We start from the raw sequence: 26,283 nt of genomic DNA, 5'->3' as shown, positions 1-26,283 counted from the left end.
ATTTCACTTTAGAATAAAAAATAAAACATTTAAAAAATAAAATTTGTAAGCTACAATGTATAATAATATTACTACTCTTTTTATTGCTTTTATTAGGATTATTTTTACATAATAAAATGATTAAACCAAAAATATGAATAATGTAATATTTCATTAAAAAAATAAAAAGCTGAAAAATAAAATATGTAAACTAAAATGTATAACAATGTTATTATGTAATATAATGTAATATTTTACTTAAAAAATAAAGTTAAAAAATAAAATACGTAAACTTAAACGTATAATAATGTCATTACTGTTATTATTGCGTTTATGATTATTTTTTACATAAAATAATTAAAAAAAAATACATGAACAATGTAATATTTCACTTTAAATAAAAAATAAACATGTTAAAAATAAAATGTAAACTAAAATGTATAATAATATTATTATTATTACTCTTATTATTGTGTTTATTATGATTATTTTTACAAAATAAAATAATTAAACAAAATAAAAATATGAATAATGTAATATTTCACTAATATTTCAAAAAATAAACAAGCTAAAAAAATGCAACCTAAAATGTACAATAATATTATTATTACTACTCTTATTATTGCTTTTATTATGATTATTTTTACATAAAAAATGATTAAACTAAATAAGAAATATGTAATATTTACAGTACAAAATGAAAAAGATAAAAATACAAAAAAAGTGAAAAACAAAACAACAACAAAAAATAGTGTACAGTAAAGCTGTAAAATTACAACACTAATATTTATGGCTTTCTTAATTTCTTCATTTTGAGTTGTTAAACCATTCACCTTTAATTTAGTTTGATTTTGTTGACAACAGTCGGTTTATTAGTAGTTTAATACAAAAATTGGGAAGATAATTGGCATCTGTTGCATTTATAAGTTTGTGTGTTCATGTGTGTTTGAGATTTTATAAATATACTAAGCGATTTTGTGATTTTGGTTATATTTTGATTATCCATGCGTGTGTCTAACAGGTCTGAATGCACAAAAGTGTCCTACCATTCCTTTACAGAGCAGCTTGAGGATTTCCACCAGCAGAACTCCAGCTATCCCAAGAGGCACCAGCGGTTTAGACACCTCCCTGTGAACAGGTCAGAGGTCATTCGCTCAAGAGCAGCTCCTTATATCTCACTGGCAGTTTCATTGATTGATTGATTTCTGCGTGGCCTTATCGGCAGGTAATCGAAGGGTTTGCAGGCTCACCTGAAGAGCGGCCCCATGGGGATCCCGCCCTCATGCAGCATGGGACAGATGAGCTCAGCCAGATACAGCCAGATGTGAGGAATATCTATGGCCATGTCCTCCGCAACCTCCAGCACCTCCAACAGCCTGCACAAACCATTACCAGAACATTTAATGAGTTGTGTTATATGTATATATATAAAAACATTTTTTTTAAATAAATGAACTTTAATAAAAATTAATAATTATAGAAAAAAATGTAAACTAATAAAAATTATAAAAAGACAAAATTACAAAAAATTTAGTTCACAAAACTAGATTAAAAAAAAAAAAAGTTTGTCAAGACAAACTATAGGTTGGATTGAGAAAGCCTAACCTGAAAGATGAGAAGATTAGTATGTTGCTAGCATGTTTCAAGTATGATTAGCATGTTACTAGCATGTTGCTACTCTTTTTTTAGCATGACTAACGAGTTACTAGCATGTTTCTGGTACGATTAGCAAGTTACTAGCATATTGCTAGTCTGTTTCTAGCATGACTAACAAGTTACTAGCATGTTTCTGATATTATTAACATGCTACTAGCATGATTAGCATGTTGCTAACATGTTTCAAGTATGATTAGCAAGTTACTAACATGTTGCTAGTCTGTTTCTAGCATGACTAACAAGTTACTAGCATGTTTCTAATACTATTAACATGCTACTAGCATGATTAGCATGTTGCTAACATGTTTCATGTATGATTAACAAGTTACTAACATGTTGCTAGTCTGTTTCTAGCATGTCTTGCATGTTACTAACATGTTGATAACATGTTTTTAACATGACTAACAAGTTGCTAGCATGTTTCTGGTACGATTAGCAAGTTACTAGCATATTGCTAGTCTGTTTTTAGCACGATTAACATGCTGTTAACATGATTAGCATGTTACTACTTACTATTTTTAACATGACTTACAAGTTACTAACATGTTGCTAGCATCTTTCTGGCATGACTAACAAGTTACTAGCATGTTTCTAATATTATTAACATGCTAGTAGCATGATTAGCATGTTGCTAACATGTTTCAAGTATGATTAGCAAGTTACTAACATGTTGCTAGTCTGTTTCTAGCACGTCTTGCATGTTACTAACTTGTCGTTAACATGTTTTTAACATGACTAACAAGTTGCTAACATGTCGCTAGCATGTTTCTGGTACGATTAGCAAGTTACTAGCATATTGCTAGTCTGTTTTAGCACAATTAACATGTTGTTAACATGATTAGCATGTTACCAACATGTTAACATGTTTTTAACATGACTAACAAGTTACTAGCATGTTTCTAACATTAACATGCTAACAGCATGCTTAACATGATGCTAACATGTTTCATGTATGATTAGCAAGTTACTAGCATGTTGCTAGTCTGTTTTTAGCATGATTAACATGTTGCTAACATGATTAGCATGTTGTTAGCATTATTAACATGCTAGTAGTATGATTAGCACGTTGCTAACATGTTTCAAGTATGATTAGCAAGTTACTAGCATATTGCTAGTCTGTTTCTAACATGTCTTGCATGTTACTAACATGTTAACGTTTTAACATGACTAACAAGTTGCTAGCATGTTTCTAGCATGATTAGCATATGTTAGCATGATTAACATAATACTAACATGTTGCTAGTCTGTTTTAGCACGATTAAAATGCTGCTAACATGATTAGCATATTACTAGCATGATTACCATGTTACTAACATGTTAACATGTTTTTAGCATGACTAACAAGTTGCTAGCATGTTGCTAGCATGTTTATAGTATGATTAGCAAATTACTAACATGTTAGCATGATTAGCATGTTGCTAACATGTTTCTAGCATGACTAACAAGTTACTAGCATGTTTCTAGCATGTTATTAGCATGTTGCGAACTTTAACATGTTTTGAAGCATGATTAGCACATTGTTAACATGATTAGCATGTTACTAACATGTTTCTAACATTAACACACACACGTGTGCATTATGAAGACGTGTCTCACCCTTTGTAGTATTGTTGTGTGGATAGTGTTTGTGTTTTGACGAGTTGGTGAAACAGTAAACCCATGTGCTCTCTAGCGATGGTGCTGCGCTCCAGCGTCGACTCGATTCCCGTCCGTACAAACACAGACAGCAGAGACGAGCAGTTCAGCTCACTGACGCACTGCAGCGCCTCCTACAGGACCGGAGGAACAACAACAACAGTGCAAGCAGTTAAAAACAGGCTAGACAAAACCAATACATGGGCATGAGGTGTGTGTGTGTGTGTTTGTGTGTGTTTGTGTACCTTCAGGTCATTGATGTGCAGATACTCCTCGATGATGGCAGTGGATTTCTTCTCCAGTTCCTCCTCCGTCAGCGCCGGTTTGGAGGAAGCAGGTGGAGGAGTGGGAACAGTTTCTCTCTTCACTGCTTAAAACAAAAACAAAAAATGAACACAACAAAACCTTTAAAAATCTCCTCATATCTGTATGCGTTTTGTTTCATCTGCATTAAAGAGAAATCCATTTCTACATAATCCTTTTTACATCACATAACAGGAACATGCAATTCTGAAGTCAATTATACGGCAATGTTAGAAACTTATAATAACAACTAATATTGTCATATCAATTTTAAAATAATAAATAATAATATTAATATTGCAATTAAACTAGCAATAATTATATAATGATAATTAAATCATAAAAAACTAAATTAAAATATTTAAAATGTTTAAATATTTAAACAAATTGATAAAAAAAAACAAATCATAAAAATTACAATTAAAATAACTATTGTATTAATAAATAATAATAATATTGCAATAATAAAAAAGTAATTCTATCATGAAAATGTTTAAATATTTAAAAATGAATCTTCAAAATAATAAAAAAATTAACAATCAACATAACTACTACATTAATAAGTAATATTAGTAATATTTCAATATTAAAAAGCTAATTAATAATTCTATCACAAAAAAACTAAAAATTAAAAACATTTAAAATATTTAAATATTTAAAAATTAAGCTTTAAAATAATACAATATTAACAATCAAAATAATTACTGCAATAATAAATAATCTTAATAATATTGAAATAATAGAAAATGCTAATAAAAAATGAAAAATTTAAATATGTAAAATGTAACTAATACTTAAAATAATAAAAAAATAATCAAAATAAGCATTGCATTTTTTTTTTTTAAATCTCAATCTTGGGACTTCAAGAATTGATATTAGATTGCACAAATAAAAATCATGATTACTTCATTTTCTTTTTTTTTTTTTTTATCAGCCCTTCTAAAAAGAGTCACTATTAAATAAAGAATGCATAAAATAACCTCCAACTAAGCTTAGGCAGAAACCAAAACACAAAAAGAAATCAAAATACAATTAACCCCAGTTCACCGTACCGCTGTCGCGGCTGCCACGTTCTCGTTCTCTCTCGCGCTCGTCTGTCATGCTGGACACGCGGCGCACCATCTCAGCGGGACGCTGCTCTCGTTCCCGACTCCTCTCCTCCTTTTCGCGACTGAAACTCCGCTTGCCGACCGCGGGACGATTCCGGTCCAGCCGGTCTGATCCGCGGTCGTCACGGCGATCGTAGCGGTCGCCCCGGTCCATCCGATCATCGCGCCGGTCGAAACGGTCGCTGCGTTCACGACTGGAGCTACTCCTGAGAAACAAACACAGTTAGTCCTTGAACAGTGTTATTTTATTACCATTACAGTTTGTATTACTATTTTGAATTTTTATGGTAATATTTATATATCTGACCTGTGAGGAACCCTCCTGTCAGAGTCGATGTTGGCGGATGATGATGAAGAGGAGGAAGGCTGCTGAAGTGCTGAAAAGCGATTCAAAGTGCTCGTACGACCAGAATCCTGGGCTGTAAATCATGTAAACAAACAGATTAGAGTCACATCACGTCTGAATGCGTGTCTGTAATAAATCACACAAGTACAAACACTCACCGCTGTCGCTGGGTTTGGCGCCTGTGCCTCCGCTGCTGCCTTTGCCCCAGCTGCCCCACGAGCCCTTACCCCCAGGGGCAAGAAGCTGATTATTAAAGTCCAAAGCGCCCGGCTGCATGACACAAAGACAAAGTGTAAAGTTGATGTAAAGTTTGTAAAGTTATGATGTAAAAGTTGATGGATGATTTATCAACCTTGGTGATCTTGCTGAGTCGTGTGGGGTCGATGGGTCTGTTCTTGGTGGAAATGGGCACAGTGTTCCAGCCGTCATCAGGGGCCTGGTTGCCACGGGAACCAGGTGTGTGCGGCCCTCCACGGGGCCCCATCCCACCCATCCCTCCACCACCGCCTCCGCCTCCACCTCCACCTCCACCTCCTCCTCCTCCTCCTCCTCCTCCTCCTCCTCCTCCTCCTCCACCTCCTCCTCCTCCTCCTCCTCCTCCACCTCCTCCACTGCGGCTCTCCTTCTTGGACATGAGCTGCTGCTGAACTTTGGCCTGCTCTCTGTGCTCCTCCAGCTCCGCCTCCTTGTGGATCTGCTCGATGGTCTTCGGACCCTGATCTCCTCGCCGCGGGACCCAGTTATTCTGAGAGACGCACAGAAAATGAGCTCAGGAAGAAGCATTATACTGGATATTATTTGTTAATTTCCTTCTGTGTCACTCTTTTCTACGATGTCGAAACGACGAGAATAAAGTAGAAATACTACAAGAATAAAGTCTAAATATTTTGAGAATAATATCTAAATATTACGAGAATAAAGTCTAAATACTCCAAGAATAAAGTCAAAAGACTACTAGTAAAGTCGAAATACTACGAGAATAAAGCAGAAATACTTCAAGAGTAAAGTCTAAATGTTTCAAGAGTAAACTTGAAATACTATGAGAATAAAATCAAAATACTACTAGTAAAGTCTAAATACTTTAAGAGTAAGTCGAAATACTATGAGAGTAAAGTTGAAATACTATGAGAGTGAATTCGAAATACTAGGAGTAAAGTCAAAATACTTTGAGAGTAAGTCGAAATACTACGAGAATAAAGTCGAAATACTTCAAGAGTAAAGTTGAAATACTACGAGAGTAAATTCGAAATACTAGGAGTAAAGTCGAAACACCTCGAGAGTAAAGTCGAAATAGTTCAAGAGTAAAGTCGAAATACTCAGGAAAAAAGTTGAAATTCTCAGAGAATAAAGTCGAAATACTATGAGAATAAAGTCAAAATACCTCAAGAGTAAAGTCGAAATACTCCGAAAAAAGTTGAAATTCTCAGAGAATAGTCTAAATACTCTGAAAAGTCAAAATACTACGAGAGTAAAGTCGAAATGCTACAAAAATAGTCAAAATACTACAAGAGAAAACTCAAAATACTACGAGAGTAAAGTTGAAATACTATGAGAACAAAGTCAAAATACTCAGAGTAAAGTCGAAATACTATGAGAATAAAGTCAAAATACCTCGAGAGTAAAGTTGAAATACTCCGAAAAAAGTTGAAATTCTCAGAGAATAGTCTAAATACTCTGAGAAGTCAAAATACTACGAGAGTAAAGTCGAAATGCTACGAAAATAGTCAAAATACTACAAGTGAAAACTGAAAATACTACGAGAGTAATGTCGAAATACTTCAAGAGTAAAGTCCAAATACTACGAGAGTAAAGTCAAAATATTTCAAGAGAAAAGTCTAAATGCTCCGAAAAAAAGTTTAAATACTCTGAGAATAAAGTCTATATACACCAAAATAGTCAAATTACTGAGAGTAAAGTCAAAATACTACAAGAATAAATTCTAAATATTTCGAGAAAAAAGTCGAAATACTAGGATGAATAAAGTTAAAATATTACTAAAATAAAGTCTAAACATTTTCAGCATTGATCACAGAAACAAATTACACTTTGACAGATATTCACACAGAAAACAGCTGTTTTTAACTGTTAAAATATTTCACAATATTGCATGCGTCATTGTTTGCGGGAGGGGAGCACCAAACCTGTATCAGCGTATGGCACAGAGTCACTCATCTTCAAAAGCGGCTCTGCATTAAACTGCTGATCTGATGTCAGCCGAAGCCCCGCCCACCGCAGCCAGAGCTGAGACTACAGTGGACGAGAGCACGGCTCACACATACACACACACTCAGAGTATATTTCAATGGTTTACCCGTCGTAAATCAATAACGTCCTGCAGCATGAAGCGAATTCTGGAAGAGGTTTTCCGCTCCTTAATAATTTTCTCCATCTGGTTGAAATATTGATCCATTCGGGGCTGAAAAGACAAAGAAATACAGCAGAACGTGTGTGAGTCCTCAATTATTCATTGTTGAAATAAATATTTTAAATAACACTTTTAAATAATCTTAACAAAAAAGAACTGCCAAAAAAAAAGCTATTGTAAAAATATTTTCTGTATTTGTATGCATAAAATATATTAATTTATATAATTTAAATAATTGTATTGACAATAACTGTATTACAAAATTCTATTTAGTACAAAATACTATATTATATATAGTGAAATATTATATATATATATATGTGTGTGTGTGTGTGTGTGTGTCACCTTGGCCTTCTCGAAGTCCAGATCTTTCCCGATAGTGGACAGCAGGCGGCAGAGACACTCCAGACTCTCCTCGTCGTGGTTCTTCAGCAGTTTGACGATGCAGTCGTGCATGATGGTCTCCGTCAGCATCTTCAGCTTGAACAACTCACCAATGAACTTGATGTTACCTAGCGACCGTCGTCGGGCTTTGTCTTTGGCGTCCTCCAGCTCCTCCTTCAACCTCTGCTTCTCCTCTTCCTGAAGTGACAGAGACAGGAAGTGACATCGTAAATTAAAGCGTGCCATATAAATATATAAGCATGTTCATACAACTATATACATATACAAATACTGTCTTACACTACATGTGTTAGAATAAAAAGCGTTTTTTCCCCTCATGATTTAATGAAAAAGACATTAAGTAGACATTTCTGTCTTAATGCCATCAAAACATTACGGCAGCCAGAAATTTTAGTATTGTAACTTTAAAGTTCACAGTAAAAAACAAAAACAAAAACAAAAAAATTTAATTCTTTACAATAAAATATAACAATTTATATTGTTTTATACTATTATTAGTAATAATAATAGTTATACTGATTTATAATAAAAAGGGGGGAAAACACTAAAAACAAAATCAAAATAATAATACAATAAAAATGCAAATATAAATGGGCATTTTTTTTATTATTCCCAACTATTTATACATATATATTAAATGACTTAATTATTTTACAGGGACATTTGACAAAAGTTAAATTTCTAAGTTTGTTTTATATTTTTAATGAATAATAGTAATAAAAAATAAAAATAATTAGAACAACAACAACAATAATAATAATAATAATTTTTATTATTATCATCATCAATAAAAATAGTACAACTATAAATACAACTGCCAAAAATGGAATAAAAAGAATTTTACTGTAATTTTATTTTAATTTCAGTTTTGTCGTATTTTTTGTTTATATTACTTTTATTTTCATTTTTCTATTGTTTTATTATTTTATATATAAAATTTTAGTTCATATTTATTTTATTTCATAGTTAGGCATATTTTTTTGTATTATGCCCAACTATGTATACATATAAATAATTTAAATCATTATTTTACAGGAAAATTTTACAAACATAAAATTTCTTAGTGTTTTATATTTTTAATAATAATAATAAAAAAAAATAGTACAAATATAAATACAACTGCCAAAAATTGAATAAAAATAGTTCTATTATAATTTTATTTTAAATTCGGTTTTAAATAATAATAATAATAATAATAATAATAATAGTTTATATATATATATATATATATATATAGAGAGAGAGAGAGAGAGAGAGAGATAAAAACATGCTAATGAATTATAATAAGTTTTACATATATTTTCTTATTTTTTTATTTATAAAATAAAAATGTAAAATAACAAACATTATTCTTCTTCTTAATCTTCCTTTTATTATTATTACATTTTTCTTAAATTGCTTGTTTTCTTTTTACATATTACAGTGAAATATTACATTATAAATATTTCTTGTTTTAATTACTTCTATTAATTTTTTAGTAATATTAACTTCTATTAAGTAATAATAATAGTAACTATAACAACAGTTGTTATATAATTGATATATAATCACTAAATAATTGGCTAAATTTTGCAGCCCAACAAAGCAGCACAGAAAACATGTAATTGAAATTACTAAATAATTAAATAAAAAAATTACCTAAATAATATACCCAATTTTAAATCTGAAAAAAAGACTGCCCTACCACAAGCCCTACATATTAAACATGACATCAGTCCGCTCAGATCTTTGTGTGTGTGTTGTTCGTACCCCTGTGGCGGCATCCAGCTCTTTCTGCTTCTTCTCGAACGTTTCATCATCATCTTTGTCCTTCTCAAACTCTTTCTGACAACGATTCAGCAGCAGCTTCCTGAAATTCACCGTCACTCCAGGTTTATCCGAGGTGGGAACTTTCAGCTGCGACGAGAGACGGACCATAAAACATTAACACAAACCAGACGCTGAAAAACCTGCTTTTGCATTTGCAGCGTTTCGCTCGCTCTCACCCCCATAAGGCAGCGGCACATGTTGGCGTAGGCGACGGAGAAGTTGGGCTCAGAGATGGCCTTCTCGAAGATGAGGTCGATCACTCCTTTGAGACGCTCCTCCGTGTCGATGGTGAGTTCGGTCACCTGCTTCATCAGCGGCTGGAACATCTGCGGCGTCAGTTTGTTCAAGACGCTCCGCACGCGTTTGAACAGATCCTGCGTCTTCAAGAAATCTGGGTCGTCCTCGTCGGGGCGCCCGCTGCGCTTCACCGACGGTTTCCAGGCCTTCTCCGCTTTGTTCAGCTGGACGTCTTCGGTGAGAGAAACGCTAGCGATGATCTTCCGCGGCTCCTTCCCACGCTGACCTTGACCTGAACGACGAGGGCCGCTCAGACCAGACGGCTAGTGAGACACAAAAATTTATTTATTTATTACATTTATTTATCATTTTATTTATTTCAATAAATTATAATTTACTCATTTAGATTAATTTATTATTTTAAGGCTATCATTAGACATAATAAATTACATAAATTATCCATAATTTATTTAATTAAAATAATTAGTAATTTATTTTAATTAATTAATTTAATTATAGCAATTTTTTTTGCTATTTATAGCAAGTTATTCATTTAATTATTACAATTTATTTAATGGCATGTCAGCAGCAAGGCAACTGTTAATAAATAATTATTATTAAAATAAATTATAATATTTTTTTTTTTATGAATGCAGAATTTTTAGCACCATGGTTGCAGCACGACTATTATTAAAAAACAATAAATTAATTAAAATAAATATTTTCTCATTTATTTTATTAAAATTAATTATAAGTAATTTCCTTTCCTTTATTTATTTATTTATTTATATTTTTCTGCCATTGCAGCAGCAAAACTATTATTAAAAAATATAATAAATTAACTAAAATAAATACTTTATACATTTATTTTATTGTATTAATAAACAAATAATATATTTTCATTAATTAATTTTATGCATAGCAGGACTATTGTTAAAAAATAAAATATGAAAGTTATTTACTTTACTAAAATAACTTCTAAATAATTTATATTAATTAATTAATTTATTTATTTATAATTTTTTAATGCCATATCAGCAGCAAGGCAATTGTTAAAAATAATAATTAAATTAAATGCTAAATAATTAATTTATTTTTATTTATGAATGCAGAATTTTAGCACCATGGCAGCAGCACGACTGCTGTTAAAAAATCATTAATTCAAAGAAACAACTTCTCATTTATTTTATTAAAGTTAATTATGAACAATTCATTTACTTTCCTTATTTATAATTTTTCCGCCATTGCAGCAGTAAGGCTATTATTAAAAAAAATAATAAATTAACTAAAATAAATACATTATTATCAATCTATGTTATTAAATATATATATATATATATATAATATATATATATATATATATATATATATATATATATATATATATATATATATATATTATATTATATTATATATATATTTTTTAATTAATTTTATGCAACAGGACTATTTTTTAACAAAATAAATACATAAATAAAGTTATTTGCTTTACTAAAATAAATTCTAGATAATTGATTTAATTAAATTAATGAATTTATTTATAATGTTTTAGTGCCATGTCAGCAGCAAGGCAATCATAAATAATTATGTTATTTATAATTATAAATAAATTATTTATTTTCCTTTCTTTTGTTATTTATCTTTTCCACCACTGCAGCAGCAAGGCTATCATTAAAAAACATAATAAATAAATAATGTATTTATTTTAATTAATCATTTATTTTATGAAATTAATAAATATATTTTCATTAACTAATTTTATGCAACAGCAGTTCTATTGTTTAAACAAAATTTAGGTAATACTTAAAAAAAAAAAAAAAAAAAAAAAAAAAAAAAATTCATTTAAACATTCCTCCGATTATCAGTTTACATTAAAAACAGTGCAGTGTAACATATGTTTATAAAATATAAACACAAAAGCACGCATTCCGGTGAGGTTGCCATGGTAACTGACCGGGCCACGCCCTCCGGCTGACGGACGGCCGAGATTGGCAAACGATGGCGTGAAATCTGGACCACAGTTCATTCCAGGCAAACGACTCGGATCGAGCTGTCGCAGAGGAGTTTTATTGGCCTGCAGAAAGAGAAAGCCATGTCAACACATCAGGTAGGTAGAGGTGTGTGTGTGTGTGTGTGTGTGTGTGTGTGTGTGTGTTTGTGTGTGATAGAGCTTTAGCTACCTTTTCCAGCACCACGTCTGAGATCTGCGGCAGACCCTCGGGTTTGTGCATGCTGGCGCTGATGAACTGGAAGCCGAGTAGAAACTCTCGGTCGTATTTCTTCTTCTCCTCGGGGTTCAGGGGTTTCCATTGTTCTGTTACAGACACAGATTTCATGTTGATGCATATAATGCAGTTCAAAAATTGGACAGTTTGTCGTTTCTGAAATGCAGACTTTTGTTAAATCACAAAATGAGCACAATTTCATCTATTTTTTTTCTGGCAATGCATCAGCCTGGATGATTTATTTAAAAAGAAATTTAAAAGATGCATTTTATTGTTTCTGGAAGTTTATTTCCTACCAGGATAAATGAAGAATTGTCTGAAAAATAACTAACATTATTTTAAATAAGTTTTGTAATTATTGTAAACAATGCATAAACACAAACAAGTATATATGATACACGTTTAAAAATGTACATCTATGTGATCATGCATGTTAATGAGTGTTATTTAAGCATCAGAGAGATACTATTATAATTCTAATTAATATTGATATGTTTACATTTTTATTTTTTTTTAGTATTTTTTCAATTTTTTTTTTTAAAATGTCTACAAAGTTTATATTAGTTATTTTAGTGCATCAAATTAAATAAAACATTTAAGTTTTATTTAATTAATTTATTTTTTCAATTTTTTATTATTATTATTATTATTATTATTATTTTATTTATTTTTTTATTTATTTAAATAATATATATTTTTAAATGGTTTTAGTTTTAGTTAACAATAATAACACTGAATAATAAGAATGCATATTCTTATTGGAATCTTCTACTTCCAAATCTATATAAAAATATAAAGGTGTTTTTATTAAATTATTTTTTAATTTAAATAATTCAAATTCAATAAAAAAATGTAAAATTTAATTATATAAAAAAAATTCTAAATAATTTATAAAAAATGAATTTGTTATAGTTTTTAGTTTACTCAATAAATATTTTATTTATTAAATGAAAAACAAAAACAAAACAACATTTTATCAGAAAAATTTAATTAAATAAAATATATAGCACCAAAACAATTGTCCAAATAAATAAATAAATAAACAAAAAAAAAATAAAAATGTTTTTTTTTTTTTATACATTTAAATTTTGATTATTTTAATTTCTCCACTCCACAAGTGCTCTTGGTTCAGTTATTGTGTTCATTAAGTATTTCCGTCTTTCATGCACCTTTCTGGTTTTGTGAAGCTACTCAAGAGTCATCATAAGAACTCATCGGCTTGCCCAATGTATCTGTCACTCATTTTCAACCATAGTCAGTAATGATTAATCGACCTGAATACCTTATACATCTCTGAAATGAATCAGATGCTCATTTACCTTCTTTGTACTGGTATTTCTGTTCGGTGGGTGTGCCCGGGGTGGGACTCTGCGGTTTGATGTTTTCAGCATCAAGTTTATCCTCTTTCTCCTCCCACGTCTCCTCCACCTCCTCGGCAGGGGGCGGGGCCACGGGGGCGGTGCTCTCTGGCTCCGCCTTGACAGGGGGTGTGGCCTCTGGCTCAGGTGGTGTGGGCTTTAAAACAGGACAACACATGTAGGTTTATCACACTGAATCATTCCATACTAGACCAAAGTCAAATCTGTGATATTTTAACTTTGCATTGCAAGTGAAATCTGTACTTCCAAATTTACATTAAAGCCCGTAAAGGTTTGAAAAATGGATTCAAATCGCTCAGAGCAATGCAAGTTGCTTTGCATAAAATGTAAATGGTACAGGCCTTGAACTATTCTGTTATTAGAGATTACAAAGAAATACGTTCTGGCAACGAACGGTTCACACAGTTCATCCACAGACCTCCTTAAAGGCATCAAGCAGATCTCCTGCCTCCTTCTTGTTCAGGTCTTTCATTTTTCTCTTCTTCTTTGGCACAGAAACCACTGCAAACACACAATCACAGACTGAGTATGAAGATAAATGCACTATGAAATCAAACAGACATCAACAGCGTTCGCTAACCATGACATAAAGCACAAATTCCAGCAGTGGAAGGAGCTTCAGGCCAGAAACACACTCTTATGCAATTATGCAAACACTAACTGTTGGTTTACCATTCAGGCTGCATCCAAAATCTCGCACTTTCTACTACGTAGTATGTAAAAACAAAACATAACAGTAACAGTATTCATAAAATAGCACGCAAAAAGTCTCAAAATGAGTTGTGTATCTGATGGATGCTTTACTATGCAAATGGTACCCTGTATGGTCACATGGTCAAAAAATATTTATCAGAGAGTATGTGATTTCGGATGCAGCCATAGTACTTTACACGTGTTACTGTGTTGCAGTGGCGATTTCTTTAAGACTGCAAGGGAAGCTCAGCTTCCCCTATAATGTCACAAAATGAATGGTCAAATTATGTACTATTGTATTAACATTTTATTGACTAAAAATGCGTTAGAAAACGTTCATCTCAAAGACGAGTTCGTTCAGAATCAGTTAGATATAGCAGGTCGGCTGACTTGCTATATCTAACTATCTAACTTCTCATACATTCCCGTAGCGTCACAGTGCATTTCCCCCGTTGAAGCCCAGCGTCCATTGACTTCAATGCGGCTGCTTTGAACGTTTTTTTTCAGTGCTTTGAAACTAGACGGTCATTGGATAAACGCTGCGATTATGTCCCGCCCACGGACGCTCAGCGTCTCTGGGGGTGAATGAGGAGCAAATGAGGAGTGGGCTGGCCTGGACTCCGAGCTTCTGCGTGATGATTGGAGGGTCTGTCGAAAGATTGCATCTCCTTTTGACTGACAGCGATTTTGTACTATAAGGAATCGCTGAAGCTATTCGCGCTCAGTCCCATCGCGGATTTCTCAAGTTCAGTCGAAATAAAAACTGCTGCAACCTATTTCTTTATATTTGCTTGGCGAAATTGCTTGATTTTCATCATACATTTCACACAATTATACACCACATTCCTTGTTTCACTTTTACAGAGTTTAATATTTTTTTAGATCGTTCATTCATTCATTCATGTTAATATTTAATGTAGTAATCAATATATATATATATAGATTACTACATTAAATATTAACATGGAGGATGACTATAAATTAATATATATATATAGTAATCTTGAAAAATTTTAACATAACATAATGAAACCTTATATTTCTATTAAAATACTTTATAAATAAATAAATAAATAAATCTCCATAATAACCTTATTTAAATTGCAAAATATTTATACTATATAGTAGCATCTGACTAAAAGAAAAAATACATCATATTTTGCATAATAAAACTAAAGCTTTTTTTTTTACGATTGTTTGCATTGTGACTTACTTATGACAATAAGGCACATTCTTGTGAATAAATAAATAGACAATTTTATGATGTAGGCCGAAAATGAGCTTCCCCTATTTGACAGACCAGTAGCCGCCACTGCTGTGTTGGTATCAATCCTCCAAACTCCAGGGGCCGCTAGAGGTTCCGTCAAATATTATTAAACTAGATGCATTTATTCACGTAGCAAGATAAAAACGTGCTCAAAGTATCTCTTTGAACTGTTGCTCTGTACGACTGACTGAAAAAAAAAAAACGTTTGCGTTAACGTCCACTATGGCTCCCCTTGTGGCAACACTTAAAATGTCGTTTTGTTGATAAATTTGAAAATTTGAAATAAAACGAAACTAAAATATAAATATTAGGTGAAAAACTTAAAATACTTTAAAATATTTATTTTAGCTACATTTCAAATTTGTGTCCAAACTGAAGCACTAAAGCTAATAAAACTCAAATAAAATAAAAATAAAGCTAAATTCAAATGTTTAAAGACCATATAATAAAATCACTAAAACTAAAAAAATAATAATAATAATTGTAAAAATAAAATATGTAAAACTTGAAATGTCGTGGTGTTGTTTCCTATAATTAAAAAAAAGTGAAATTTGAAAATAAAACCAAACTAAAATATAAATATCACATAAAAAAAAGTAACAACTTAAAATTTTACTTAATTTTGGTTAACAATTAAAACTACTGAAAATTGAAATAAAACTAAACTAAAATATAAATATTAGATGAAAAACTTATTTATTTTAGTTAGCTGCCACTACGTTTCAAATTTGTGTCCATGCTAAAGTACTAAAGCTACTAAAACTCAAATAAAAATAAAAATAAAGCTAAATAAAAATATTTAAAGGCCATATAATAAAAATCACTAAAACTAAAAAAAAAAAAATAAAAAATAAATAAAAATAACAGATTGAAAACTTGAAATGTGGTGGTGTTGTTTCCTAGAATTAAAAAAAAGTGAAATTTGAAAACAAAACTAAAGATATAAATTTTAGATAAAAAAAAAAATCTTAACTTAAAATTTTACTTAATTTTAGTTAGTTTCTATTTATTTTAGTTTGTTGCCAAGGCAACATTTAAAAATTTGCCAAGCTGAAATAAATAAAGTGAAAATAAAGCAAAGAAAAAGTATATATTAAAAAAACATAATAACATCACTAAAATTAAAATTAAACTAAAAAAATAAAAATAATAATAATAATAATAATAATAATAATATCTTTTATCTTTTAATTTAATAAAACTAAAATTTAAATTAATATAATGCTCAAAATATCTAAACATAAAAGTAAAAACATGTAACAAAAATAATTAAAAAAAAAAAAAAAGTACTACTAGCATACCAGTTTTGCACACTGAGTCAAAAATTTTCATATGCGTTTTTTCGGAAGAACAGAAAATTGAATATGCTAGTAGGTTTTTTTTTTTTTTAGTTTGAATTGTAGCATACTTTTATATGCATTATATTTGTTTGAATTTTAGTTTTCTTAAATTTAGGACTTCAACTTAAATATTTGAAATGTTGCCCAGTAGTGGTATGCTAGTATGCAATTCTGAATTTGTCCTTAATCTGTGCTCTTAAGACACACACCTTGCATAGTACTCTCAGAGGGAGTGGTCTGTGTGGTGGGCGTGTCCTCTCGCTCTTCCGTTGGAGGGGGCGTGGCTTTAGAAACGACCTCTGAAGGGGCAGTGGCTTCTTTGAAAAGTGGTTCAGGGGTTTCCTTGGCAGCGACTGATGGTGTTTCCATGACGACAGGCGGAGTTTCGACAGGCGTCTCCTTAACAACAGGCGTCTCCTTGGCGATAGTCTCCTGGGTGACCTGCGGAAGGGCTTCGACATCAACCGGTGTAGGCGTTTCCTTGGCAACCACAGGGACAGTCGCCTTGACGACAGGAGCGGGGGTCTCCTTTACGACAGGAGTAGCCGTCTCCTTGACGACAGGAGCAGCCGTCTCCTTGACGACAGGAGCAGCCGTCTCCTTGACGACAGGAGCAGCCGTCTCCTTGACGACAGGAGCAGCCGTCTCCTTGACGACAGGAGCAGGGGTCTCCTTGACAACCGGAGGAATAGGCTCCTTGACAACAGGAGCTGGCACTTCCTTAACAACCGCAACGGGAGTCTCCTTGACAACCTGAGGAGGGATTTCTTTGACAGTCCTATCAGGGATATCGGCGGTAACCGGCGGCGCTTCTTTCGTGACGTCCGGCTCGGCGATAGGACTGACGTCTCTGTGGGCGGAGCCTGCCGGGACTCCGTTGAACAGCTGGAGCTCTTCGGGCTGTGCTATTGGTGATTCCAGCGCAGGCTCCGCCTGGGGGGCGGGCACAGGCAGTGTTACAGTCACAGGCCCCTCCTCTTTGCTTTTAGCAGGTGTGGCTTCTGCACCGTTAGAGGTGGGCGGTTCTACCACAGGGGGTGTGGCGTGGGCGTCGTCTGCAGGCGCTGGGGGCGGAGCATCTACCGTATCGCTTATCGGACTGGTAGGGGGCGGAGTCGGTGGGGCGTCAGGTAGCGGGCTTTCACCCGGAGGGATGGGAAATTCCGCTCTGGTTGTTATGGCGATCGCAGGTGTGGCGTTGTCACCATTGGGCTGTTTGTTTTTTTTTATGCAAAAAAAAAAATAGAGTAAGTAAAGGTAAGTAAAGGACTAAAAGTGCATTTTTAATTTATACAAAAATGATAAATCATTTAAACTAACATGAGAGTGAGTGAATGACAATTTATTGCTAGTTTAGGCAAAAATTTAAATTATTTAAAAGTAATTTGGACTGACATGAAAGTGAGTAAATTCTGATAAAATTACAAATATAAGTAATTTTGTCAAGACGTGAGAGTGAGTAAATAATGACAAAACATTCATTTTTTTAGTTTTTAGTTTTAATTATTTGGACCAACATAAGAACGAGAAAAAGAAAAAGTTTTGCAAAAAATCTAAATTGTTATTTAAATGACAAAACAAAGATTTTTTTTTCTTTTATGGAAAAAAGAAAATTATTAATAAGTACTTCGGACCACCATGAGAGTAATTGATGTTAATTTTGTAAATTTTTAGTTTACGCCAAAATTAAAATATTTAGTCATTTGGATCGACAGGAGATTGAGTAAATGATGATGAAACATTCTTTTTTAGGATATATATTTTTTAATAAATAAAAAATATATATACTAAAAAAGATAAAAAAATATATATAAAAAAAAAAAAAAAAAAAATATATATATATTTTTAAGTCATTTGGACCAACATGAAAGTAAATGATGACAAAATGTTATTTTTTCATTTATACAAAACTAACTAAATTAATTAATTAATTAATTAAATGTTATTTGGACCAACATGACAATAAGAAAATCTACAAAACATTATTTTTTACTTTATGAAAAGTCATTTGGACTGACAACATGAGTGTAAATGACAAAACATACATTTTTACCTTACACAAAAATGGAAATTATTTATAACTCACTATAATGATGACAACATTTTTAGTTTATGTAAAAATTATGATTTTCATTTTCATTATCCAAAATTATTTAGATTGAATGACAACGAAATGTTAATTTTTAGTTAATGGAAAAATGAAAATTAGTAACTTGGACCAATATGAGAGTAAATGATGACAAAACATTGATTTTGTTTACGAAAAAATGAAAATTATTAATAAGTACTTCGGACCAACATGAGTGAGTAAATGATGAAACATTAATATTTAGTTTACGCAAAAATGAACAAAAATGTAAATTAAATTAGCGTGAGTAAATGATTTTTTTTTTACATTAAGCAAAAAAAAAAAAAAAAAGTAATTTGGACTGACATATGAGTAAACGACAAAACATGAATTTTTATTTTTTGCAAAAATGTAAATAATTGATAAATCATGAAAACCAACATTTTTTACCTTTCACAAAAATGGAAATTATTTATAAGTCATTTATGAGGGTGAGAAAACTATGACAAAACATTCACTTTTAGTTTAAGTCATTTGGACTGACATGAGAGTGAGTAAATGACGATGAAACAAATTTTTAGTTTATGCAAAAATAAATAAGTCATTTTACTGACATGAGAGCGAGTAAATAAAACGTTCCTTTTTAAGTTATGCAAAACAATTTTTTTTTAATAAATTATCTGGATTGACATGAGAGTGAGAAAATGACAACAAAATGTAAATTTTTAGTTAATGCAAAAATGAATAATATTCATGACAGTGAGCAAATGAAATGTTCCTTTTTAGGTTATGCAAAAATTACAATTTATAAGTCATTTGGTCTGACGTGAGAGTGAGAAAATGATGACAAAACATTCATTTTTAGTTTACATAATTTAAATAATTAATAAATCATTAAAAACAACATGAGAGTGAGTAAACAACAGACAAAAATAAAAAAATCATCTTTACCTTACAACAAAAATGGAAATTACGTCAATGACGACAAAACGTTCATTGTAAGCTTATGCAATTTTTTTTTCCTTTAATTATCTGGATTGACATGAGAGTGAGAAAATTACAACAAAATGTTCATTTTTAGTTTATGCAAAAATGAATAATATTTATTAGTAATTTAGACCGACATGAATGTGAGAAAATTATGACAAAACATTCACTTCTAGTTTTAAGTCATTTGGTCTGACATGAAAGTAAATGAAACATTAATTTTTAGTTTATGCAAAAATTAATTATTTATAAGTCGTACTGACATGACATGGTTATGCGTACTGTAACCGTATGCGTACGGTTAGTCGTACTGACATGGTTATGCAAAAATGACAATTTATACGTCATTTGGTCTGACGTGAGAGTGAGAAAATTATGACAAAACATTCACTTTTAGTTTACATAAAGTGGTAGTTTACATGGACTGACATGAGAATAAATAAGTAATGACAAAATATTCGTTACTTTACGCAAAAATAAAAATGTCATTTGGACTGACAACATAAGTTTAGTTTTTGCATTTTTAGTTTATGTAAAAATTATTATTTTAAAATAAATTATTTGGACTGACATGAGAGTAAATGATGAAAAAAAAAACCCTGATTTTGTTTATGGAAAAATTAAAATTATATTAATAAGTACTTCGGACCAACATGAGTGCGGGTAAATGATGAAACGTTAATATTTAGTTAAAATTAACATTATTAAATTATTACCAAAGACAAAAGTAAATAAATGTTATTTTTTATGCTAAAAAAATTAATAAGTCATTTAGACCAACATGAGAATGAGTAAATGATGACAAAACATTTTTTACTTTACGCAAAAAAAAAAAAAAAGTCATTTTGGCTGACATACGAGTACAAGACAATACATACATTTTTAGTTTCTGCAAAAATCTAAATAATTGATAAATCATTAAAACTCAATTTGTTTACCTTGATTTATAAGTCATTATAATGATGACAAAACGTTTTTAGTTTTTCATAAATTATTTGGATTGACATGAGAGTGAGAAAATGACAATAAAATGTTCATTTTTAGTTAATGCAAAAATGAAAATTATTTATAGGTCATTTATGAGGGTGCAAAAATTATAACAAAATATTAACTTTTTGTTTAAGTCATTCAGACTGAGTAAATTAAGTTAATTTTTAGTTATGCAAAAATAAATTATAAGTCGTTGTACTGACATGAGAGAGTAAATAAAACGTTCTTTTTTAGGTTTTGCAAAAATTACAATTTAAGTCATTTGGTCTGACGTGAGAATGAGAAAATGATGACAAAACATTCACTTTTAGTTTATGCAAAAACAACAGTTTATAAGTCATTTGGTCTGACATGAGAATAAATGTGTGATGACAAAGTATTTATTACTTTACGCAAAAATAAAAAGTCATTTGGACTGACAACATGAGAGTAAATAACAAAACAAAATTTTAGTTTTTGCAAAAATGTAAATAATTGCTAAATCATTGAAACCAACTTGAGAGTGAGTAAACTGACAAAACATTAATTTTTACCTTACACAAAAATGGAAATTAATTATTCATTAAGTCATTATAATGACAAAACGTTCATTTTTAGTTTATGAAAAAACAAAAAAACAAAACAAAAAAAACAAAACAAAAAAACAAATATATATATATATATATATATATATATATATATATATATATATATATATATATATTTATTTGTAAATTATTTGGATTGACATGAGAGTGAGAAAATGTCAACAAAATGTTCATTTTTACTTTATGCAAAAATGAAAATGATTTGCAAGTCATTTGGAATGACATGAGAGTAAATGAAACATTAATTTTTACTTTATGCAAAAATAAATTATTTATAAGTCATACTGACATGACAGTGAGCAAATGAAATGTTCCTTTTTAGGTTATGCAAAAATTACAGTTTATAAGTCATTTGGTCTGACATGAGAATAAATATGTGATGACAAAGGATTTATTACTTTACGCAAAAATAAAAAGTCATTTGGACTGACAACATGAGAGTAAATAACAAAACAAAATTTTAGGTTTTGCAAAAATGTAAATAGTTGCTAAATCATTGAAACCAACATGAGAGTGAGTAAACTGACAAAACATTCATTTTTACCTTACACAAAAATGGAAATTATTTAAAAGTCATTATAATGACAAAACGTTCATTTTTAGTTTATGAAAGAAAAAAAAAAAAAAAAATATAAAAATATATATATATATATATATATATATAAAAAAATAAATAAATGAATGAATGAATAAATAAATAAATAAATAAATAAATAAATATATATATTTTTTTTTTTGTAAATTATTTGAATTGACATGAGAGTGAGAAAATGAAATGTTCCTTTTTGGGTTATGCAAAAATGACAATTTATAAGTCATTTGGTCTGACGTGAGAGTGAGAAAGTGATGACAAAACATTCACTTTTAGTTTAAGTCCTTTGGACTGACACGAGAGTGAGTAAATGACAAAACACTCATTTTTGGTTTATGCAAAAACGACAGTTTATAAGTCATTCGGACTGACACGAGTGTGAGTAAATGATGACAAAGCGATGATTTTCAGGGTTCAGGCGTTCAGGCGTGTGCTCGTTACCTGTGGAGGTGTGGGTGTGGAGCCGCTGCGACCTCCTGACATGATCTCTTCTGTGATGTCACGACCTCCCTGATTAGGGTCTCTGATCCTGATCTACAGAGAGACAACGAGCACACGTAACAGAGAGAATGAGAACATGGCTGAGAGAGACAGACACGAGGAAAAAGAGTAAAGCACAACTATGAACAACAGAAAAACAACAACAGCGACTGATTTAACCCGAGGAGCATTTCCCAGTGCTGTGAGAGACAAAATATGCTACGAATGTCTCTGACAAACACACACACGCGCGCGCGCACGCTGTGCAACACCTTATAAAGAAGTAAATGCACAAGAGCAAAAAACAGCCTGGAAACTTTCCTCGTACAAACTCAAATGAGACTGTTTGCCCAACTTATCTGCACTCAACGCAATGAATTATACATTGACTCACCAGCTCTCCGAGGCAAACGCGCGCACGCACACACACGCATGAGGCAGCACATTCCCTACCTTCCTCCCCTCGGACGGAGAGGTTGAGTTCTGCTAGGCCCGGCTCATCCTGGGGCTAGAGTTTAAACTCAGCCTAAATCAGACACGCTAAAGCGGGCACACGGCCTGGGCCTACGCGGGCCTCAAACTCTCTCTCTCTCTCACGTACAGGAGAGGAGGGAAGGAAAAACAGAGTGAGAGAGAGAAAGAGAGAGAGTTTGGCCTTGTGAAATGAGTGCACAGGAATGTGAAACGCCCACCACACCAAACACACTCAGAGAGAGAGAGAGCGAGAGAGACACGGGGTGGAGACTAAGAGCCACGTGGAGCGACAGAACTGAACCGAATGACTTTACACAGAGAATGACTAAGACTTCAAGACTTTTTATTCAGTAAGCAAGCGTAAAATTAATCAAAAGTGACCCTGAAGACGTTTCAAAAGGTTTCAGTTTTGAATAAATGCTGTTCTTTTGAACGTTTTATTCATTTGTGAATCCTGACAAATACAATCCATCACTGTTTTAACAAAAACATCAAGTGATTTCAACATGGCTAATAATCAGAAATGTGTCCTGAGCAGGAAATCAGCATATTAGAGTGATTTCTGAAGAATTGTGCGACACTGATGATGCTGGAAATTCAGCTTTGATCACAGAAATAAATTGCAGTTTAACAGATACTCACATAAAAAACAGCTATTTTAAATTAAAATAATATTTCACTTTTTACTGCATTTTACTGCATTTTTAATTAAATGAATGCAGCCTTCGTGAGCAGAAGAGACTTGCTAGTATTTTCTTCTACTAGTCTAAAACAGCATTTATTTTGTTAACTCCACATTCAGCTCACAATAAAATAAATGTTTGAATAAACAATTATTAAACAATATATTAAACAATAAACAATTTTGTTTAGGTAAGTTTTTCATCTAACATTTCAGCTTCATTTAAATGTATTTAAGCATAATAATATTAATAATAAATATTGTTTATATTATATTTAATATTCTTCTATTATATACTAAATATATAATAATTTATTATTATAAATAAAATATGGAATAATGATGCTGAAAATTCAGTTCTGATCACAGAAATAAATTACAGTTTAACAGATATTCACATAGAAAACAGCTGTTTTAAATTAGAATAACATTTCATTATTTTTTACTAGTCTAAAACAGCACTTATTTTGTGCAGCTCACACTAAAAAAAGCATTTGAATAAATAATTCTTGAACAATGTATTAAACAAACAATATTTTGGTTTAATTAAGTTTTTCATCTAATATTTTAGCATTTTTAAAATGTATTTCTTAATAATAATAATAATAATAATAATAAATATTATTAATATTATATTAAATATGATAATCCATAATATATTAAATATACAATAATTATAAATTACAAAACCAGTAATTTTTCTACTACGTCTACTAGCCTAAAACAGCATTTATTTGTTAACTCCAAAAACAGCTCACACTAAAATAAATGTTTGAACGAACAATTATTAAACAATAAACAATATTTTTGTTTAAGTTTTTCATCTGATATTTTAGTATTTTTAAAATTTATTTAATAATAATAATTATAATAATAATAATAAACATTTTTTAATATAATAATAATAATAAACATTATTAATATTATATTAAATATGATAATCTATGATATATTAAATACAAAATAACTTATTATAAATTATAAAATCAGTAGAAATGATGCAGAAAATTCAGCTTTGATCACAGAAATAAATTGCAGTTTAACAGATATTCACATAGAAAACAATCTTTTAATCTATTTTAAATTAAAATAATATTTCACTATTTTTACTGCATTTTAATCAAATAAACACATCTACTTTCTACTACTTCTACTCTAACAGCATTTATTTGTTAACTCAAAATACAGCTCACACTAAAATAAATGTTTGAATAAACAATTCTTAAACAATACATTAAACAATAAACAATATTTTTGTTTAATTAAGTTTTTCATCTAATATTTCAGCTTTATTTACATTTAAGTATAATAATAATAATATCCATATCAATTAATATTATATTAAATATAATATATATTAAATATTATAATATATTATATATAATAATTTATTATTATATGTTATAAAATGCTTTAATAGTTTTAGTTTTAAGTAACAACCCTGGTTGCATTCAGTGTTGTGTCAGTAATTTAAAAAGTAATCACTAGCTACTAATTACATCTTCCATAATCAGATTACTGTAATAATTGCTCTCTCTAAAGTACTGAATTGCTTATAACCAATTATTTTTGACAGTAAATCACACATCAACCTCAACCAGTTGAACAATACAAGAACAGACATGAAACTGCTCGTTCAAATAAATCACATAAAACTGCAGAAATTATTCTCGAACTGACTCAAGTATTTAAAGGGATGTTAAAAAGTGATGTTAAACCTACTCTTGCTTTTATATACAAATGTTTATAGTCTACACAGCATTTAATGCAATCACACCACAAGGAACACAAGAAGAAAACTTACTTTAGAGAGAAAAGTAAATGAATGAATGAATGACTTAGTCATGCATTACACCCAACCATTGCTGTAGTTCTTTCTCTGTCACACAGGCAGCGTCTCTCTTTTCTCCTCCTCTTTTCCTTCTCCCTGCTCTTTCTCAGTTTCTATTCCTCTAAAATGAAACCTCACTGAGGCCTGAGAGCAAAACATGAGAACTCAAAGTCCACCGCTCCAGCTGTGAGCTCCCAGAAAGTCTGATAACACAAACCCACGCTTAAAACACCACATACTAAACCACTCACGCTCAAAATAAACAAACAAACTATTGATTTAAAGTTGCTGATTATGAGTACAAAAAAACAATGCTGCTTAAACTGACCACAAAATAACTAGATGACTACAAATATTGAACCAGATAAAGCCGGACCAGAAAGTTTTAAAAAGTTTGAAAAGTTTAAGAAGTTTAAGAAGTTTTTGAAGTTTGAATGCAGCCTGTCAAATAGATAATTAACAGACTGAAACATTAACATTAACAAGTTACTAGCATGTTGCTAGCACATTTTTAACATGATTAATAAGTTGTTATCATGTTGCTAGAATGTTTCTAGCATGATTAGCAAGTTGCTAGAATGTTTCTAGCATGATTAGCAAGTTGCTAGCATGTTTGTAGCATGATTAGCCAGTTGCTAACATGTTTCTAACATGATTAACAAGTTGCTAGCATGTTTCTAGCATGATTAGCAAGTTGCTAGAATGTTTCTAGCATGATTAGCAAGTTGTTAGCATGTTTGTAGCATGATTAGCCAGTTGCTAACATGTTTCTAACATGATTAACAAGTTGCTAGCATGTTTCTAGCATGATTAGCAAGTTGCTAGAATGTTTCTAGCATGATTA

At 30.9% G+C, this 26,283-nt stretch overlaps 1 protein-coding gene across 8 annotated transcripts in view; it reads right to left on the bottom strand.

Moving 5' to 3' along the window:
- The window catches only part of LOC127177437 (eukaryotic translation initiation factor 4 gamma 1), a 60,847-nt gene that overhangs the window by 5,025 nt on the left and 29,539 nt on the right, over nt 1–26,283 (bottom strand). For 4 of the 8 annotated variants that reach the window (XM_051129714.1, XM_051129717.1, XM_051129715.1 and 1 more), the window contains 18 exons: nt 22,414–22,506; nt 16,958–17,960; nt 13,867–13,949; nt 13,389–13,584; nt 12,025–12,158; nt 11,799–11,918; nt 9,784–10,167; nt 9,548–9,694; nt 7,739–7,975; nt 7,340–7,444; nt 5,381–5,773; nt 5,187–5,298; nt 4,990–5,101; nt 4,626–4,888; nt 3,516–3,640; nt 3,232–3,404; nt 1,230–1,355; nt 1,026–1,107 (listed from right to left, as the gene is read on the bottom strand). In XM_051129714.1, the coding sequence (XP_050985671.1) occupies nt 1,026–1,107; nt 1,230–1,355; nt 3,232–3,404; nt 3,516–3,640; nt 4,626–4,888; nt 4,990–5,101; nt 5,187–5,298; nt 5,381–5,773; nt 7,340–7,444; nt 7,739–7,975; nt 9,548–9,694; nt 9,784–10,167; nt 11,799–11,918; nt 12,025–12,158; nt 13,389–13,584; nt 13,867–13,949; nt 16,958–17,960; nt 22,414–22,506 (3,888 nt within the window). Of the gene's footprint in view, nt 1–1,025; nt 1,108–1,229; nt 1,356–3,231; nt 3,405–3,515; nt 3,641–4,625; nt 4,889–4,989; nt 5,102–5,186; nt 5,299–5,380; nt 5,774–7,339; nt 7,445–7,738; nt 7,976–9,547; nt 9,695–9,783; nt 10,168–11,798; nt 11,919–12,024; nt 12,159–13,388; nt 13,585–13,866; nt 13,950–16,957; nt 17,961–22,413; nt 22,507–22,846; nt 23,125–25,412; nt 25,587–26,283 lie in introns of those variants that run through there. The other 4 variants (XM_051129720.1, XM_051129721.1, XM_051129722.1 and 1 more) reach the window with 4 other exon arrangements.

The sequence above is a fragment of the Labeo rohita genome, chromosome 15 (genome assembly GCF_022985175.1).
Source record: "Labeo rohita strain BAU-BD-2019 chromosome 15, IGBB_LRoh.1.0, whole genome shotgun sequence".
NCBI classification, from domain to species: Eukaryota; Metazoa; Chordata; class Actinopteri; order Cypriniformes; family Cyprinidae; genus Labeo; species Labeo rohita.
Note: the sequence above shows the minus strand (reverse complement) of the source record. Positions and strands in the feature narration are given on the sequence as shown.